Below are 19,027 nucleotides of genomic sequence, written 5' to 3' on the forward strand. Positions count from 1 at the left end.
CACTTGATTGTACTCTGAAATTATTTTTATGAGTATGAATAAATATATAAACAACACTTTTATAACAATCCCCCCTACTAAAAAAAAATGGGACTAAAAATTGGGATAAATATACATATATATATTATATAAATATACATACAAGTGTGTGTGTGTATATATATATTTAATCTTGCTACCATCTCATGGTTGAGCTGCACTTCTAAAGGACAAGGAATTAGTCTTTTTGCCTTGGGTGGGCTGTAATTTCCCTGTTTTTACATATGTTTCTGATCTATGAGCAACAGACCAATTCACTGCTCCCTTTCCACAAGACAGACAGTTCCATTTGTGCCAGCATAACACATCTGTAGTCCACTGCCACTTTCCTAAATATCAAGTAAATTGTTATTTGGATCCCCTAATTTTACTATACAACTATATTTTAGTGCTCATAAAGCAATTCCATTGTCTTGATGATATCATCTCTGCCTTTTTTTCTGAATGTACATGCCCAAAACTATATATTTTTTCTTTTTAATGAGATTTTAACATCACTTTTATGGGATAATATGGGATAAACTCTACCCTGTCTACAAATAAATTGTTTCTGGTGTTTGTTGAAGCTAGCAGAATAAGGTCCAGCCCGGCATATTCAGCAACATAATTTGATGTGTTGTATTCTGTTAGGGATTATCAGCATGAAAACAACAGGACCTTATTAAGTTCATTTCTTATGAGTTTTGACTTGTTTACATCAAGAATGTTGATTTTACAGTTTAAAGCATGCATGGTTCATACATGCATTTCTGCTTAGTGAATAAAGTGTTAATGTTGGTGCTTGTGTAATATTTTGAAAGCTGTACAGTGTAATACATCTTTACAATTTCATACATTTAAGGAGCTGTCTCAAAGTACGCAAACAAAGCAGAATTATCTCTGCTCTTACTAGGAAATCACATCTGTGAAACATCTGATTCAATGCTTATCTTTGAGTAGTTGCTTATGACAGAGGTCACTGTATGTTTTCTAATGTTTTTAAAACTTCAGTTAAGTTAAAGTTCATTAAATGAAAAGATCACTAGGAAGAAATGTTAAGACAGATTTCTTAACCCATATACTCAAGGGGAGAAAAAAAGTAGTCACCATTTATCACTGCTTGAAGCAGGACAGATTTCTCAGACAAAGAAAATCTGGAAAGCAATCACAGTTTAGCAATTTCCTGGTGCCTTTCATCTAAACACTATGTAATACTAAATAAACATTAATGAATTAAGTTGCTTAATGTATCTACAAAGTAAGTACTATAAAGAAGTGTACTTACTTTTTTGGCAGATGTCCTAGTACCTTAAAGTTGCCTGATCATAAAATGATCCAGAGCAATAATTGTGAGCCATCAAGAAAAAGTTACACATATATTCATAATCTACAGAGTGTTTTGTGAGAAGCTAGGCAGAAAACACTCTCAAGATACTGATGGTATACCAATTTTAAATGTATATAGTTTCTTGATTAAAAGAAAAAGTCAAATTTTAAGAGGAATTTTAAGAGGTTTATTTTAAAAATCAACTTTATTCTTTATCTTGTTATCTATTGGTAAAATCTCCTTTTGTCACCTCCAAGAGCCCTTGAAAGCCCTGTTTCACAGCTTTAGAATTGCAAGACTAGTTAAAAAAAACAAAGTGGAAATTCAAGTTACAATTCTCTATTCTGATTATTTAACATATTTATGCTAGATTTTTTTTAAAAAGTAATAGCTTGAATATTGAAAACATATCTGGATATACTCACTTTACAGTTCTTGGAATGCTTGGAAAAGAAGCGTTTTAGGATCAATGTGTAATGATCCTAAATCTTATGTGGATACTTTCTTACTGATGAAGTGCATTTAATTTCTTGAAGATTTTTCTAGAATTCTTTCAATTTCTTTAGGAAATGTCAGTACATGCAAATAAAATAAAAGTTGTCTGCAATTATGTATTATATAATGCAGCACATCATTATATAGCTTTAAAATGTCCTCTAACATCATTACAAATCAGTACTTGGAAAAAAAAAGTTTTTTCCTCCCCAGATAACCAGTTACATATTTTCATAATTCTATTAGAAGATCACAAAAATTAAGAACTGGACTCAGACTGTAACATCCCATTCATTTCAAAGTATATACTTGCTGCATTCAGGATCATTTTTCTTCTAAAAACAAATGCCTCAAATTAACGCATTTCTCCAAAAAAAAAATGCAAAATTTACTAACTGTAGAAAAATGTCAGCAATAAAACATTATTGGAAACATTTAAAAAATTAGCACCAAATCCTTGGCTTTGTTATCTCAATTCAATTCTACTAAACATGACAACAACATTTTGTTAGATTGCAATGATACTCTCTTGCCATGTCTCGGTACATCAAGAAAATTTGAGAAAAATTACCTCTGCAAGCCACTGAAATAAATTTGCATGAACCACATATTCATGGTTTTAAAATAAATAAGTCATAAATAACAATAGGACTAAAACTAAATACAATTGAATATGTATTATCTTATTGTATGTGTGTTATTTTTATTGTTTTTCAAAGGATAACTTGCTTTCAGGCTTTTGGCTCACATTTATACAAAGCTCTCTTCCATATTTGTGCATAACAGGAAGGAATCCACAAGTCTGGGCTTTACTAGCTGCTGAAAATCTGAATCTTCAAGTCCATCAGGACTCATAACTGCTAGTCTTCGTAAGGCTGCCTACAGAAAAGAAAAAAAAAAAAAAAAAAAAAAGGATTAAGCTTTGACAAAGTCTTCATTGCAGGAACTCATTGGAACAATTTTCAAATAATAGCCAGGACTAAAAACTAAACAACTCAGGTTTACGGACGCTTTCGCCAAACTCTCACAATTTCGCCAAATCTCTCACTAGTGTCTTCATCGGTCAGATGAACCTCCCCTCAAAATCAGCCATTAAATGACAATTCTTTCTAAGCACATTACTCTCAGACACGAGCGCAAGAACAGTTTGGCATTAAAGGAAAGAATACATGGGTAACAGCTAGAGCACTTCTATTGTAAATGTGTCTCTGATTTGCTGCATGTTTGTCACTCCCTCTGTATCTCAATTCTATTCTCAGCTTTTGTCTTAATTTCTGTCTGACTCAGAAAGTGTCTGCCATTGGAGTTTTATGCAATGCCTATAAACAGATCTTTTAGACAGAAGTATAGTATAAAGAAGGCATTTGGGATCCATTTGGAAACAAGTAAAACTGCCAGTTGTTAGGATTATGAAACCGCATAATACAAATTACTTTGATAATACTGTTGTGTTTAACCTCTCCCTTTTTAAGACATTACTTGTTTTTCTCAACAGAATAAATTACAGCTACATACCTTCTAGCAACCTAGCGCTACAGATGCAAATGAAAAGCAAGCTAGTTTTCTTCAAGAATAAAAACTGTCTTCAAACTAGTAAGGTCCGATAGTTGTGATCAGCAATCCTTTCACTGTTTATCAATGCTACATTAACAGAAGAGTTAATCACCTGCTTCAAAGTACACAAAAAGTAAACAACTAAGCCAAAACCACTAAAAAGTACAAGCATTTGGACCTCAGTGATGATATATATGAGCCTAAGGCAGTATATTTGTTTCAAGCACAACATTTTTGCCATGTTTTTCAGAAAAGTGCCATTGTGCAGTTGCTAAACTATCCAGAGAAATGCTGAGATGGATAGGCAGGTAACATCTCAATCAATAGATATGAATTCAGGGAATGTGCAGCACTAACTCAGTGAGACAGGGCAATAGAAAAATCAGTCTTGTTTGCTGCCATCACTCTGTGGCCTCTGCTCAAGCCATACAAGATAAACCTGTCTTTTCAGCACACATGCAGAATAACCACAGTATTTCTTACGATCACTTTCAAACCCTCTTCATCATGAATGGGTCCTGCTTAAATGAACAAAAACTTCTCCTATACACATACAAAGCAAGGTAGGTAATTGTAGCTTTGATTAACACCAATATTTACTTTGGCACTACAATAACATTATCATAATAAATAAGTAAATAAATACAAATAATACAAATATATATTATATATTATATATATATACACACATATATATATGTATATATACATATATACACATATATGTATATATACATATATATATAAATACAAATAAATACAAATAATAAATACAAAAATAAAAACACTGTCAAGCAATATTCTTCACCCATGTCCCCAGAGCACTTTCCTCTTGCAGCATACTACATGAAATTACTCAACTCCAGCAGCGGGCTGGGGCTCATAGTCTACGCAGTATAGGGCCAGCAACTAGGATTCTTCTCCTAAGCAGAGACAGTGTTAACCTTCCATTGGCCACTCCTTGGCTAAGCTCTATGTTGTCTTAGAGACTCAAACAGGAAAAAAAAAAAAAATAGACTGTAGTGAAAGCAAATCTCCATTACTCTCTTTGGCTATTTTATTTATTTGCATGCATATGCATCTGTATGTGTGCACGCACACACAGAAAGGGCTACTACCTCTGTGATTCAAGGCTCATTTCGGCAAAGATAACATCATCAGAGAATGGAATTTAACAATTATTGAAGCTTTAAATTACAAAGTTGAGTGCTCAACAATATGAAGTTGAAGATGTTTTTCACATGTTCGCCTAAAACTTCAATTAGAGGAAGAATAACTGAGACTGTACAGGATTATACTTAAGGGGAAAAGCAGGAGGCCCTGGCATGAATTTAAAACATTTTTTGCAATACTTATGCATTTTGAAGTCTAAAGCGCTGGATTTTATGCATTTTTCAGGATAGGCACAATAAAAAGGTACATACCAGACATGCCACTAAAACAGAATCACTGTTATTTCTTTCAGTTGGTGATCGGCAAAGTTTAATTAGGCGAGGAATACCTGCATGCACAAAAGAATATTGAGATAAACAATTCAGAAACACAAACTAGTTAACTGAGATAAAAGGATAAAAGGACTTTAACAAAAAGTATAATATTTACATTCCTTACCAAATATTACCTCCAATGCCAAGATGATGTACAAATACTTAAGAGACTTTCCATGGAGCTAGCACTTCACAATTAATACTTGTAAATTGTAAACAAAGATATGCATTGTTTTTAACCTCTGTTGCTCCTTCAGAATTAAAATCATTATTCCATTCCTTCCCCAACTATCCTCCCCACATGCCTTTAAAAAACTCCGGCCAAAAGAACATGTTGCCTCCCAGTAGATTCAGCACATCTGAACCTGCTTGGGTCCAAGTTTTCTGTTCATTGATGGATACTGCACAAGTATCCATTCATGGTTTAAGTAAAGGAATGCAGGAGGTAGCATGGTTAGTTGTCACAGTCTGATACACCTATGCATTGAGTGGAAGCTGCATCTCAGGCTCCTTTAGGAAATGAACCAGAGGTTCATTTAGAAGAACCTCCTAACCCTCTGAACAGATTTTATAGGGAGCTTATTCCACAAACTGTACCAAGTGAGGCTAAAAAATAAAAAGAGCTCCTCCTTGACAGTTCTTCCCTCGTTTTCAGTCTCATTAAGCTAGTGAAACATCCTTACAGCTGAGTTTTACAGCTGCATCTGCCACTTCAGGATCTCGGCTGAGTCGTGCCAGCGTAACCGCAGATTTCTGTTGGACTCGCTCACAGGCAGCAACTTCTGCTGTATTTCCTGAAGATGACTTTTCAAAGAGCATTTCCATTAAAAGTTGAATACCTAGAAGGATGTAAGAGCCATTGTTAGCCTCTTTCAAATATAAATAAATAAAATCAGTCCAAAAAAGTAAAGAGAAAAAGCAAGTTAGGTAAATAGAATTACTGCCTGAATAGTACACGAAGAATGCATAACTGTGGGCTCCAGCTTTGCCATCAGTATTTAGGCACAACTAATCTGTGTGAAGTTTGTTTTCACTAAGAAGCTACAGAACTTTTGGAACTAGAAAATGCACTAGCTCTTCCCTCTTCCATTCAGGCTGCTTTGAAACAGCCTGACTGGAGTCCAGTAGTTACTATTTTACACTGGCTATAAAAAAATATTTAAGAAAACAAAATGATTTCTTTATTTGCTTCTAAACTAACCTAAATGTAATCATTAACCTAAAAAACAGTAAGAACGTATTTCAGGTTTCTATGTGATGTTTGAATTAAAGGAAAATAAAAGTTTGGTGTTTTTTTTTGTTTTGTTTTGTTTTTGTTTTTACAGTTTACGTATTTTTAAGCAAATCTTTAAAACCTTCTGTCTCAAACTATTTAAAGTAATCTGCATTCTAAAAACCCCTGATGAGGCAAATGATGAAGTTCTGCTTCTTGAAGTTTACTATGACTATTCTTCATTTCAGAGGAGACAATGTCAGCCAGTCACCCATATCATATTTTTTTTAATCAATTTACAGTTGCCTGTAGGAATTGATATTCTTATTGCAGTAGGACAAGACCAGATGAGACTGCACTGGTTTATATTTTCTAAATTATTTTAAATGTAAGGACAATTATGTGCTATTAAACTCCATATGCCATTAGGCATTCAGATTACTTTAGGTAGCATCTGAGGATTTTAACAGTTGGAACATTTGCATAAACAATTAAAAGAATTAGCACCAGAATGACGCAGCTAGATAATAATCAATTGCCTTCCAAAAAAAAAAAAAAAATCAAAATTGGGAAGAAAACCCTTCGAGACTCTAAGATTTGAAGACCGCTCTCAGTAGCACATACGTAAACCTGGCTTCTGACCAGCATCTAATTATTATAGTGTTAGTCAGACACAGAAGCTTTTATACACAAGAAGAGTGCCAACCCTTCTAGAAAGCCTGGGGGCAAATGCTTCTGTGTGGACTTGCATGAAGTGTATACGCAAACTTTGCTTTATCTCATACATACTTCCATTAATTAAATGTTTCACTGAGGGAGGATGGAACAGAACACCTCTGTTTTCTTTTGGGAAGAAGAACAGGTTCTTTGGCACTATATACTTCTTTTTTATTTTGGTCCAAGTCATGCTTACAGCTCACCAGTGGTGTGAGTGCACACAGATCCAATGCAATCTGTGATGAATATTCAACAACTTGCCCAAATATTTCCACAATTATTTGCACATGTTAACAGCAATGTCCTGGTCCTACAAAGCACAGCACGCTTGGCTGTCTTTTTATGATCTTTCTGCACTTGTGGGAACATGATCAAACAGCTGTCAACAAAGCAGTTCATGTTGTGCTCAAGGAAATAGATCCTCAAACTACATGATCAACTTGTTAATTAAAAAGGAGTGCAAAAGTTTCCAGGACGTTATCTGGATTCTGGGTGCTAACAACAGGAAGTCAGAAAAAAATATAACTTGAACAGAAATCACCAACAGGGTGTTTTCTACCCAATCTGATAATTACAAAAACCTACAGACCTGAGGAAGTCAGGGTCTCATCAAGAGTTTCTGGGAAAGACTCCAGGGAGGGAAACCTCATGCACCTGCACCAAGAAGTCCAGGAGCACCCACCCAACCTCTAGGAACATGGAGAGCATGACAGAAACCAGCATATGGACCCAAATGACCCCTCTCCAGGACTGGCCCTCCACTCCCATGGAACAAAGACATTGTGTAAGAAACCTACATGCTAACTTACCTGTCTTCTCCCCCTTACTGCATTATTTTCTACATGGGACAGGGAGGTCATGTAATTTGTACAATTGCACACATCTGTGATGGAAGTGCTTTGGTAACAAAATATATTCAACCTCCACATTTTCATTTAGTCTCAAACAGCAATACATTTTCACACGTAAATACACCTTAGCAAGGACATCAGATGCACACTACCTCTGTGCACACATGGATTCCATCTATCAAATAATCCTTACCAGTTGTACTTGTATGCGCAGAACTCAAATTTTCCATTGAAATATGGAAATAATAAAGAACTAAATCCAATATTACATAACATTGACTATTTCAAGACCCACTTCTATATGGATGCTGAAACCCATCATCACAAGATTCAAATAGATCCAAACTCAAAACCACTCCTACACAAACATTAATTAAAAGACTACGGAAGGGATATGCCTAGAACAGAAAAGGTAATATATGTGAAGCTTCACAATATTTGAATGTCTCCCACTGACAGGGGTGAAGAAAAAAGCTTACAATATTGCTTGGCCATGAATTTGTTGGTAAGTATATTGATAAGGCAGATATGTCTTCCACAGAATTATTAACCTAACTGGTCAGACTTCTGGTGGGTCCATAACACCTAGTTCTTTTCAATATCATGAATTTCTCCTAGTATGATATTTAAAGGACTGGGGCGGGGGGCAACTGCTGTTCAGTAATAAAACCAATACATTTGTACCTCTGAATACCTATGAACAAAGGAACAGAAACTATACATGGCTCTGTATCAGATGATATCTTCCAATGTGTAAGAATTGATACCTTACACAGTGTAATTATAAGAATAAAAATGTTGAAACTCTTCCATACTACCTTGCGTTGTGCATCTACAAATAAACAGCATGCACATACACACAGAATCAGCGATGTGGCCTTACATGCAAAGTCTTCTAAACCAGTGGTAAATTATTTCAGTTACACAGAACTCTCCCAAGGACTCATTCTGCACCCTGCAGCAATATGCAACATCCAACAGAGACAAGATTCAAAGTGAAGTATTATTAGCGAAGTCTTTCTCCTTTACCTTGTAAATAATCCTTTCCTTTCAAACGTTCTCCACAAACACACATAAAATGTAATTCAGCCAAAATACATACCATTTCCTTGAATGATTTCTGAAGCACATTGGTCCAAGACAGACATGTTTGCCATTATTGTTACCACCTGTTTTTAAAAAGAGAAGGAAACACTAAGTATGGTGTTACATTCACAAATACTAACTAAATAGCATTGTGATTTATAAAATTAGTATGGCGGAAATATGAAAAAAAAACGGTAAAAATTAAAAGCGTTCTTGTAGGAGAACAGGCTATTCCCACCTCTGGTTTCTCAGGGGTCTCTTACGTAAGGCTGACAATTGAAACCAAGACAACAAGAAAAATAATATTTCTTTTTCTCACACTCCTATACTCATGCAGAGATGCAGAGAAGTATGTTAGAGCGTTCTATGCAGCAGAAAAATTGTTTCAGTGGTCAAATCAGAAGAAGATAAGCATTTATATATATAAAAAAAAAAAAAAAAAAAAAAAAAAAAAAGGGAGTTCTACAAAGAATTCAGCCAAGAGCTGCCCGTACTCAGGAGCCAGCCCTGCAGTCCCATTCCAGCACAGACAATGCTCACAGGACAGGTTAAGGACTAGCACATACCATACGTTCAGTACCGGTACATTACTGCTACCATTCTACTTCAGGGTTTGGCTTAAACTTTGAGGAACACTCACAAAAGATCTGAAGATTTCAGCCATAATTCACATGATTATTTAAGGAGTATTTTTCAGTCTTAAAATCTTATTAACATGCACAGAGATTATGTGCATTAGAGCACTGTCCCAACCAGAGCTGGTCCTCAGAGTCTGTTTACATGTTTCCTGAGCTAAGATCAAAATTAGGTTTTGCACCAAGAGAAGCACATTGTGAAGTCACAACTTATGGAATTTCTTATCCAAAATAGTATTAACTGTTTTCAAGATTAGGTGCAATACAGCTTGCTTTAAGTGATACAGCAGCCACTGACAGAGCCTGGATCATTTAGACCTGTTGGCTTGCAGTCATCTCCTTCACTGATATTGTATAGTTTCTTTCATTAATCTTGCACAATAGTCTTTTATTCTTTAGTCTTCAAATAAATCACTTCCTACATGAGAATACATCTCATTATTAACAGCACATGTGAGAGACCAAATAATAAATGTGACATATCATTATAACACAAAGCAGAAATAATATTTTTCCTTAAAATGTTACTGTTTTCTAGTTGAGAAATACTGATCAGCCTCAAAAATAATGATCAATTTGAGAACTGGTTACGACTTAACTGTATAGCACTTGCTCACAAACAAGCAAACTTCTTAGACAGATGTAAGTAGATCAAATCACAGTTCTGATCTCACTTTGCCATTTTAATAACAAGGATGACTCATTTTCAATGATGTGACATAAAGGTCTTCCACTTTCGAAGTCAGTGTTACAGTGTCATCTCTCTGAATAAATATATGTACTTAGGATGCAAATGAGTTGCTGAAACTCTAAAGAGTGACAGGTAGAAATATGGTAACTCAGTCTAGGTCTATGTATTTATTCCATATTAATTATTAACACTGTTTCAGGCAGAGTGTATATGTTTTCTCATTCTAAATTATATCCTGTTAATGAAAATTACTTCCTCTATGCAGAATATGTACCTCATGTGGCTCTCTAAGCCACAGATGAAGAATTCAATTAACCACAATTTGAATATGTGCCAATTATTCCACCGCTTCAAGTTATTTTGTCTAATAAGTATTTTCATATGTAAAAATATTTTGTGTATATCTTTTGACACCAAAAATTATTTGAGTGATGGTTACATTTAGACTTCAGACTCCTTTGTGTTGATTACATGGCCCCTTTATTTTTCAATGTATTTATGAACTAGTCTAAAGGTTTTGTATGTAGCCTTGTCCAGAAAGGTTTATGTAAGACCCTTCTTATCAATAACATCCAGGTTTTACCTAAATTGCTTTTTAACACCTTAGGATTCTAAAGGCAGTTAAACTATAGATTAACATACTTCATATGGATAGATTTTCTTTTCCCAAAATGTCACGTTTTCCTGTGACGTAAACAAGGTAAACATGAAATAGCATAACATAAACACATAAGAGGCAAGGTGAATAGAGCTGACTTAAGATTTTATTTCTCCTATATTTGCCTATTTTAGAATTCACTATATATGCAGCTTACATGAAAATTTCCTCTGTAATAGAGACCAGAGTTCAAGGAAGTTTAATTCCTTGATGAACCCTCTAGGGGAAAACAAACTTGTATGTAGACTCATTTTGCTTTGAAGAGCAACACTTCTTTGAGCACTGGTATTAATGAAGCAAGATTTCCTTTGGATTTAGAGTTGATTGCAAACCATAAACAGAACTTTTCCAGCGGCATCTCTCCCAGTGTAGATTCTTTTTGTCTAATGATGCTTAGGCTCATGCTGCAGTCTCTATCTAAGCCTTTCTTTTCCCATTATCTGTCCCCAAATTCCAAAAACCCTTAGGCAAGTGTCTCAAACAAACAAACAAACAAAACTGTGAAGCCCTGATGAATTGTTAAACCAGTTCAGATGTTATTGTAAAACATGGAGCATACAAAGATAAAAGTTATTGCCATGGGGAAAATGGACAAAAATTACTAGGAAAAAAAAAATGTTGATAGTGAAAGAAGTGAAAGAATTTAGAAAGCATTTTTAATTATTTAAGAATTAAAATAAAATGAAAATATTTAACATGGGAGCTCTAGTATTCCACTGCAATATTCTATATCAATTTCATTATTTTTTAAAGAAATATCTTGAACAAGACTACTCTCCAAGATTATAAAGGACTGGTACCTGTGCTGGTTTAGGATTCTTGGAATGTCTCTGGATTCCTAAGCCACACAATGACCTTCTAAAGCTTAAAGTACAAAATAGAGGTTGTCCTTGACAACAGCACACAGAACCTCTGAGCAGCTGTTGTTGCGATGACACCAGGGAGAAACTATATTCTGAAGACTGCAAATTACACTAACCCTAGCAATATACTGAAATATGAAGTCTGTAAATTATTTTTTTCCAGAAAACAAACAAACAATATTGCTTCATCATATGTGGATTGTTTTTAATGTAATACTTGATCTCATAATCTATTGTCAATATGTATGATATGTCCTGGAGCTAGGTCCTGATCCTTGCATCTCTGTTATCTGTACTAATATTGCAGATCCCTCCAATAGACTAACCCAAGCTAAGTCCATATTCTGGTCTCTGTTGTCCAGACTGATCAAAAATTTGAGGTTTTTCTCTAATGGCAGGAAGACTTTTTATAACCCCGGTGACTGCAGCTTTCTCTGCAGAACTGGTAGCCCTAAAACCATGGGTAGATGCTAGTTGAAGAGTCAGGGGTCTCAGAGTCTAGATCTCTATTGGATGCACTAAGGAATGATGCAGAATTCAGCCTTCCAATTCATGGGGTGCATAGGAAAAGAATTATAAAAAATAAGTTAATAAAAGAAATAAAAATCCATAAGCCTTGTTCCGTGGTTAGATGTGCCATCAACATGACATCATTAAGTATAGGAGGAGGAGGAGAAACTCTTGCCGAAAAATTCACTTACTGCTAAACTATTTAAGAATACTCCCATATGGAAAGATAGACATTTTTCTGATACTGCTTGGAGAAGGTAAAATGACTGACCATACAATTCAGACCTTTCCACTTTGTCACTAGTTTAAAACTATGTCTGTTATACTGTGCCTGAAACCACTGGTCTGTCTTTCTTTCACTCTATGCTATATTACAAGGTAAAGAAAACACTGAGGACAGTTTTGGAGGAGCTGAAAAATAAAAATATATTGTTGCATGTTGAGAGAGTGAATTCAGATACACAGATCCCATGCAGAGCAAAGTAAGTAGTAGTCTACATCCAGATTTATGTTCATCTAAACTTCTGGAAGTTTTTAAAACTCTAATTGATTTCCACTGTAGAGCTTGCTTCTTTGTAAAGCAAAATACATAACTTTTACAAAGGAATACTCAGGATACAAGCAGAAAAGCAAATTTGTCTACAAAGGAGCATTACAACACCCAAGCTGACTTCCTGTGTTCACAGGATCTTTCATTTATGAGACTACTTATCTGTGTAAGATATATTTACCCCGGTATCATTTTTAAGCAAGACTTTGTCTTGATATGATGATATAGAAAATGCAGAACCTGCCATTTCCCTTAATATTTTTCCCCCCATATTGGTTGTAACTGCTTAGTTTTAATTTTAATATTTGTTTCTTCTTGTTCTTTTTTTTGGTTTGGTTTGGTTACGTGGCTCTTTTTCATTCTTTCTTTGTCACATCAAGAGCTTAGCTTATTTACCTGAGTTCAGTGTCTAGCAAGTTACCTCTTAATCTTTATGGTAAATTGCACTGTGTGAGCTCTTCAGTTCTTAATTTTTCTTAGTAATAAATTGCCTAATTGTCACGTACCACAACACGAAAGCTGAATAATTCCAGTCAGTGTTACATGATATGCACTACTAAAAACAACCAGTAGAACAGGCCTCTGAGGTTTATCCCTGTATTCACCACCCAGCTGTTAATATGTGCTATGCACTGCACACCTAAAGCATGTCACAGTGAGAAGTAAAACACAAAATGCTAGGAAGAGAATTGTCAGAAATGCTTCTATTTTAGCACCTTGAGAAGAGGCACCAAATTACCAAAATCTTAAAATGCACCTACTCCCATTAGGATTAGCATGATTTTTCACAAGGTTAAACTGAGAATAATGATCTCATTTTCAGAATTTAAAAACTATACCTAAAATTAAGAGCATTGAAAATTCACCTTTAAACCATATGCTAGTGAAATAATTATAGACGTTTTTGTTATTTTTGAATTTAGCAAGGGGGCTCCCATCTAGATCCATGGAAGTGTTCTCTATTTAATAAATAAATGCACTTAAAAATAATGGAGATTTCAGACTTTCAAAAGTCAGTTAGCCTCACAGTTGCCCTGGAAATTAAAAACCTGACTAAAATTCACTATTTCTATAAGCAGAATAAGTAAGCAGATAATAAATGCAGGCACACGCCTCTGCAGTGACAATGTTATCCATTGTTATAATTGGCAGTGTTAATGTCATTGGCTACTCCAATAAAGAAAATCTATTTTTATCATTTGAAAAGCGTTTTTAGTTCCACATGGTTTCCTTCCACACACTGAGTTTATGAACAGTGAACCTTCCTTTTCATTTCTGTCATTGAGGTTGCACGGAGCTTTAGGACTTACAGATCAAGAGTGGGAGAAATTTGAGAAACTATGGTTAAGAACCTGTAAAATAGTGTTTTTCAAAACCTCTCAAACCTCCATTCAAGTCAGCTTGGAGATTCTCCTGCTTAAATAATGTAACGACTAACATCATACAACACTTGTCTTTCTAAACAAGTAATTGTGACTACTGTTCACTAACCAGTAAAAAAAGGTACTGGTCATTTCTTGCAGAAGTGAAAACTAACTCAAAATGCTTTGTTATAAACTCAGATACACTGAGAACATAAATCTCAAATGCTTTAGGTAATAAAGTTTTTTAAACCTAAAAACCACAAAGAAACAGAAGGCTTCTTTACTGCTTGAGATAACCTACCATGAACAGGAGATTTAAGATGATCTTCAAATGTTTCTTATTAGTGTGAAGCCAGCTATTCAGGAAGAAAAATGCGGTAGGATTTGGAAGATGAAAGCACACGTTTCAGGCTGTTAAAGGGCCAATATCTTCCACATTTGAGGTTAACTTACCTCATTTAGGGCAAGAATGGATATCTGGAAAGGTGGAAGGTGTGATTATCACCATTAGTGATAATAAAAGCACACTGTTCAGTAAGAATCCCAACATAAACCAAAAGACACAAGATCAAAATAAGAATTACCAAATCCTTTAAAAAAGTAGCAAAATATATTAATATAGAATTGCTAATCTTCTTAGTTAATTATGCCTTTAAGGCTGATCCATTTGTTGCTAATTAATTTTTGCTACATATTATATGTGTACTTGGTAATTCATTTGAATTGATGATACAAGAATAAATCAGATTGTGTCAGCAAAGTTACAGATACCTGTCTTCAGGAAGAAAGGGGCATCTGACAACGAATCAGAAGCAAGACAGTCTTTGTTTCTGAATGTAAATTAAAACAGTATTTCTGATTCAATATCAGCCCATGAGGAGACAGCAAAAGAGTATATGCACCATGGGACAACTTACAATCGTTACATAAAGCCTAGTTAACCTTTTGGGATACTACTGAAGGAAAAACTTTGCAAGTCTGTAGGAAATTTCTCTGGGAATATAGCTATGATATAGCCAAGACATAGCCTTGTCTGTGGATTAAAATTCAGCTTTCTTCCTGGATAAAATAGGGGACAAAATACTTAGACAAACAGGGTCTTTCTGCCACCTGATTGGAAGAAGCAAACATCCCCATAAAATAAAAATAGCAGTTAGAGACAGCATCTGCTGGCAAAGTCCAGGTCTACTCTGAGACTGTGTCAGGGAACCATAGTCTCAGAAAGCTAAGGCAGAGCATCAGAGGCTAAAACTGAAGGAATCTTCCCCTTTGGCACGAAGGATGTCTTTACTAGATTTTTATTTACTTTACTTCATACCACTGAGTAAAAAAAGCTAAGTAGGCAGGATAAACATATTCTCACGTATTTTGTTTTAAAGAAGCACACTGGAAATGCATCCTGCATTTAGGTCACATGGTGAATGGGCACATACCACAAACCAGGTCATATGGCAGGAGTCAGAGGCTGTTTGAAGTCTACTGTCTCCTTTTGTGATGAAAACAAGACAAAAGCAGCAAAATGCACACAACCATCTCTGACTCGTAGCTCTATGATCGGTACAGCCTGCTGCAGTCTCCTCTTTATAGTTTTTGCAGTAAATAGCACCAGTCTGATTGTACTGTGAACCTGGCAGGCAAGGACAGAAAATAAAAACTGCAATGAATCGTGCTGACATAGCATGTTTCCTCCAGAGAGGCTTTACACTGAGCAAGTGTACTGTCTGCCCAACTTTACAGATGATTAAACAGAAACGCTGAGAAGTTAAATTAGTACTCCAAAATCTGAGCAGGGACAATATTAGGAATTGGTCCTAGGAATAAAGCCCTAGCCACACTAAGCGAGGAAAGAATAGCAAAGAGTTCTTCAGCTGACATGACAATTTTAGGATTTTACTCTTCCAACTGTTCCCCTTCTTTTCCATAATGATGCATGTTGCCTTATACTGCATCAAGACTAAATCCAGAAGGCAGAATTATAACTAAACAGGCATTTTCTCTCAAAAAGATTTAAGAGATTTAGTGCTGGACCCCCGAAGTGTAACACTCCACAGCATTGACCACATAAAAACAGTCAATACACACAATTATTTTTATATACTTAAAATTACTGTATGTGCAAAGACAGAACCAGTTAAAAAGGGTGGGTGGGGGATGGGGGAGGGCCAGACAAGAGGAAAGCAATTATAATCTCACATAGAAAATTAACCAGGATATCAGTGATATAATGTCATGGTTAAAGTTCAGGGAAAGGCATGTAACATATTTATTTTGTAACATATCACCTATGTTTCAAGCTATATTCATTGAAAATATGTTTTCTCAATGTGGTCTAGCAAGTAAATGCTAGAAAGGATTGCACAATCTTACTATATAGTTTGCCAACCACAGTTCATGGACAAACCTGATAAAGGCAGATCACCAACCTTTGCTCCTAACCCTGTCACTGGCTGCTTGTGTAACATGCCGTAGGTCACTCAGTCCCAGGGTATCTCATGCATTTATTCTCTGGGAAAGACCAGCTGATGGGTCAGTGGTGGAAGGGATATTCCTCTCCTGATCCAACAGGGAGAGGGAGCTCCCCTTCCAACCTCTTTTTGCTCCTACAATTTCAAAAGCATAAGTGAGGAGGACTCTTCATCAACTGCCTTCCTCTGTGACCAGCAATAATTTCGTCTCCTACTTCTGTCAGATGTAAGAAAGGTGGGCACCTAACATGGACTGCATGATTCAAGCTCCATTCTTAACCCATGTTCTTGTTAGTCCATGCTGGCTTTCAAACATATGGGAAAATTTGGACAGCAATTAAAAAAAAAAAAAAAAAATGGAGTCAGAAGTTCCAGTCTTAACAAGCAGAAACAAAAAACAGTTGGCAAGGTGTAATAAGTTCCCCAGTATTCAAGAAACTCTGGTTGAGAAGTAGTTCTGTGAGCTCCTGTTATTCAGGCAGGGACTTTCAAAAGTCTAAAAGTCCTGTTAATACTTTTCTGTTAAAGAAATTCTTTCACTGGAACCTAGGTAACATTTAAAAATCTGGACTTCTTGATCTTATAGTAGCATCTCTCTCTCCTCTCTTTTTGACCCTGCAAGCTTCCACGTGAGAGGAAAAAAGGGGGGAAAAAGGCAACAAAAGGAAATAAATGACCTGAAAAAATCAGGGATCAGAGAAAAATATCTGGAACCTAGAATAATAATATTAAGGGCTTCAAATCTTAACTGAGAGAGAAGATAGCTTCAGAGCCTGCAACATCCCTCAAACACCAGGAAAACCAGAAAGCATTCAGCAGGGGAAAAAAAAAAAAAAAGTAACTATTTCCATTTTTTCCTTCCAGTTTAAAAGCCTTTCTCCACATAAAACTTTTTTGAAAAAAAAAAAAAAAAAAGTCACTTATTTTAGACCTAGAAATAACCACTTTAAAATTGATGTGTTCACTCCACATTAATTCTTTGTCTGCCTGAATAACAGAAGATCAGAAGCTGTTAGACTTTACCTTCACAACTTCACAGGTAAGGTGAGAACGCTAGTAACACTGAAGAGACAAGTGGGAATGCAGAGAAAAAAATTATTATACATAAATATACTGTGCACAAATATACATTTCATATTTTTCTACGTAGAGTCTAAGATGATTGTTAGAATAAAGGGGGCCGAGAATGACAAGAGTTTTGGTTAAAACCCTTCTTCTGACAATGCTTTATCTCCATTAAGACATCTGACTGTATATATTAGACAGGTATAATACTGCATGAATTTAGGTATGAAGCCTTCTGAAAGAATATGTGCCTTTCTAGTGAAAGTTTTCCATTATCCAGGAGGAAAAAAAAAAAAAAAAAAAAGCAAACAAAAAGGTAACTGCAGTAAGCAAAGAACAAGTGGCAAATTCATATCTATTTTGACCCAAAACTAGAGGCTAAATTGATCTGGAAATCAGAGCTCTATCTGTCAACTCCCATACAAAGTATTTTGTTATAAAACTGAGAAATCCTGATGCAACACTGCCTGTTACAGAAGCAACACGAACTGCTATAAAATTGACAATGATTATCTTCTTTATCAAGACCAGCCCTCAGTTCTTGTTTTCTTACCTGATCTAATCTAACACTGTCTGGGAAGTGAAAGAGGAAGTCAATCAGTTTTCAGATAGTGAAGATAAGAAAAGTTTGTCATTATTTGTGCACAAAAGCTTTTCAGAAGTCAAAAGACAAATTACTATTGGAGGAGCCTAAGCAGGAAAATACTTTCTGTAGTCAACAAAGAATTCATCTGACATCCAGCTCCTGAGCAGAATGTTATCTATTTATACCATCATGGAGGGTGATAACTAATCAGTGCTAGCTGTCCTTACAAAGGCTGTATGGAAGAGCATATTGCAACTTTAAGATGATATAAAATTGCACAGATGGAAACAAGACTCACTTTTCCTTTCTTGCATATCAACCATCTTTCTCCCATTTTTGGCTTACAATGAGCATGCTTCATTCTATTTTAGCAAATTAAAATTTTCTTAAATCAACAAGAATGCCAAAGGACTAATGTATTTGGAAACATTGGTTGGTTCACTACAGAATGTGTTACTAAATTAAAAATGTGTAACAAAACTAAAGTAGTGCTGTGTTGTTGTTGTTTTTTGTTTGTTTTTTGTTTGTTTGTTTTGTTTTGTTTTTCCCTCTAGCTAAGGCTATGTTATCCCCATTGCAACAACTAGGCATGCAGCAAATTAAAATGCAAAATATTCCATAGAAGTATGATAATTGGCGGAACTTGCCCTTTAATATACCACTAAAACAAGTACGCTTTTGAAAGGTGAATAATCTACTCAAATACATACTTGTTCAGGACTTAAAAGGAAGAATTCTCTTAAGGCTGTTGCCTTATCAAAATTGCTTGACTAGCAACACTGACAGCTCTTAAAGTCAAGACGAGCAGCACTTAAGTTCCACCTGAGCAACCAGTGCTCAGTAACAGAGTGACACACAGGTAGCATTTCACAGTCCCATTGCTGCAGAAATA

At 35.4% G+C, this 19,027-nt stretch overlaps 1 protein-coding gene across 8 annotated transcripts in view; it reads right to left on the reverse strand.

Moving 5' to 3' along the window:
• Nucleotides 1-1,509: 1,509 nt before the first annotated feature.
• INSC (INSC spindle orientation adaptor protein) overlaps nucleotides 1,510-19,027 on the reverse strand; it is a 134,891-nt gene continuing 117,373 nt past the window's right edge. For all 8 annotated transcript variants that reach the window (XM_072039333.1, XM_072039331.1, XM_072039332.1 and 5 more), the window contains 4 exons: nucleotides 8,765-8,831; nucleotides 5,565-5,720; nucleotides 4,819-4,895; nucleotides 1,510-2,719 (listed from right to left, as the gene is read on the reverse strand). In XM_072039333.1, the coding sequence (XP_071895434.1) occupies nucleotides 2,591-2,719; nucleotides 4,819-4,895; nucleotides 5,565-5,720; nucleotides 8,765-8,831 (429 nt within the window). In that variant the 3' untranslated portion in view covers nucleotides 1,510-2,590. The remainder of the gene's footprint in view (nucleotides 2,720-4,818; nucleotides 4,896-5,564; nucleotides 5,721-8,764; nucleotides 8,832-19,027) is intronic.

The sequence above is a fragment of the Anas platyrhynchos genome, chromosome 5, assembly GCF_047663525.1.
Source record: "Anas platyrhynchos isolate ZD024472 breed Pekin duck chromosome 5, IASCAAS_PekinDuck_T2T, whole genome shotgun sequence".
In the NCBI taxonomy this organism is placed as follows: domain Eukaryota; kingdom Metazoa; phylum Chordata; class Aves; order Anseriformes; family Anatidae; genus Anas; species Anas platyrhynchos.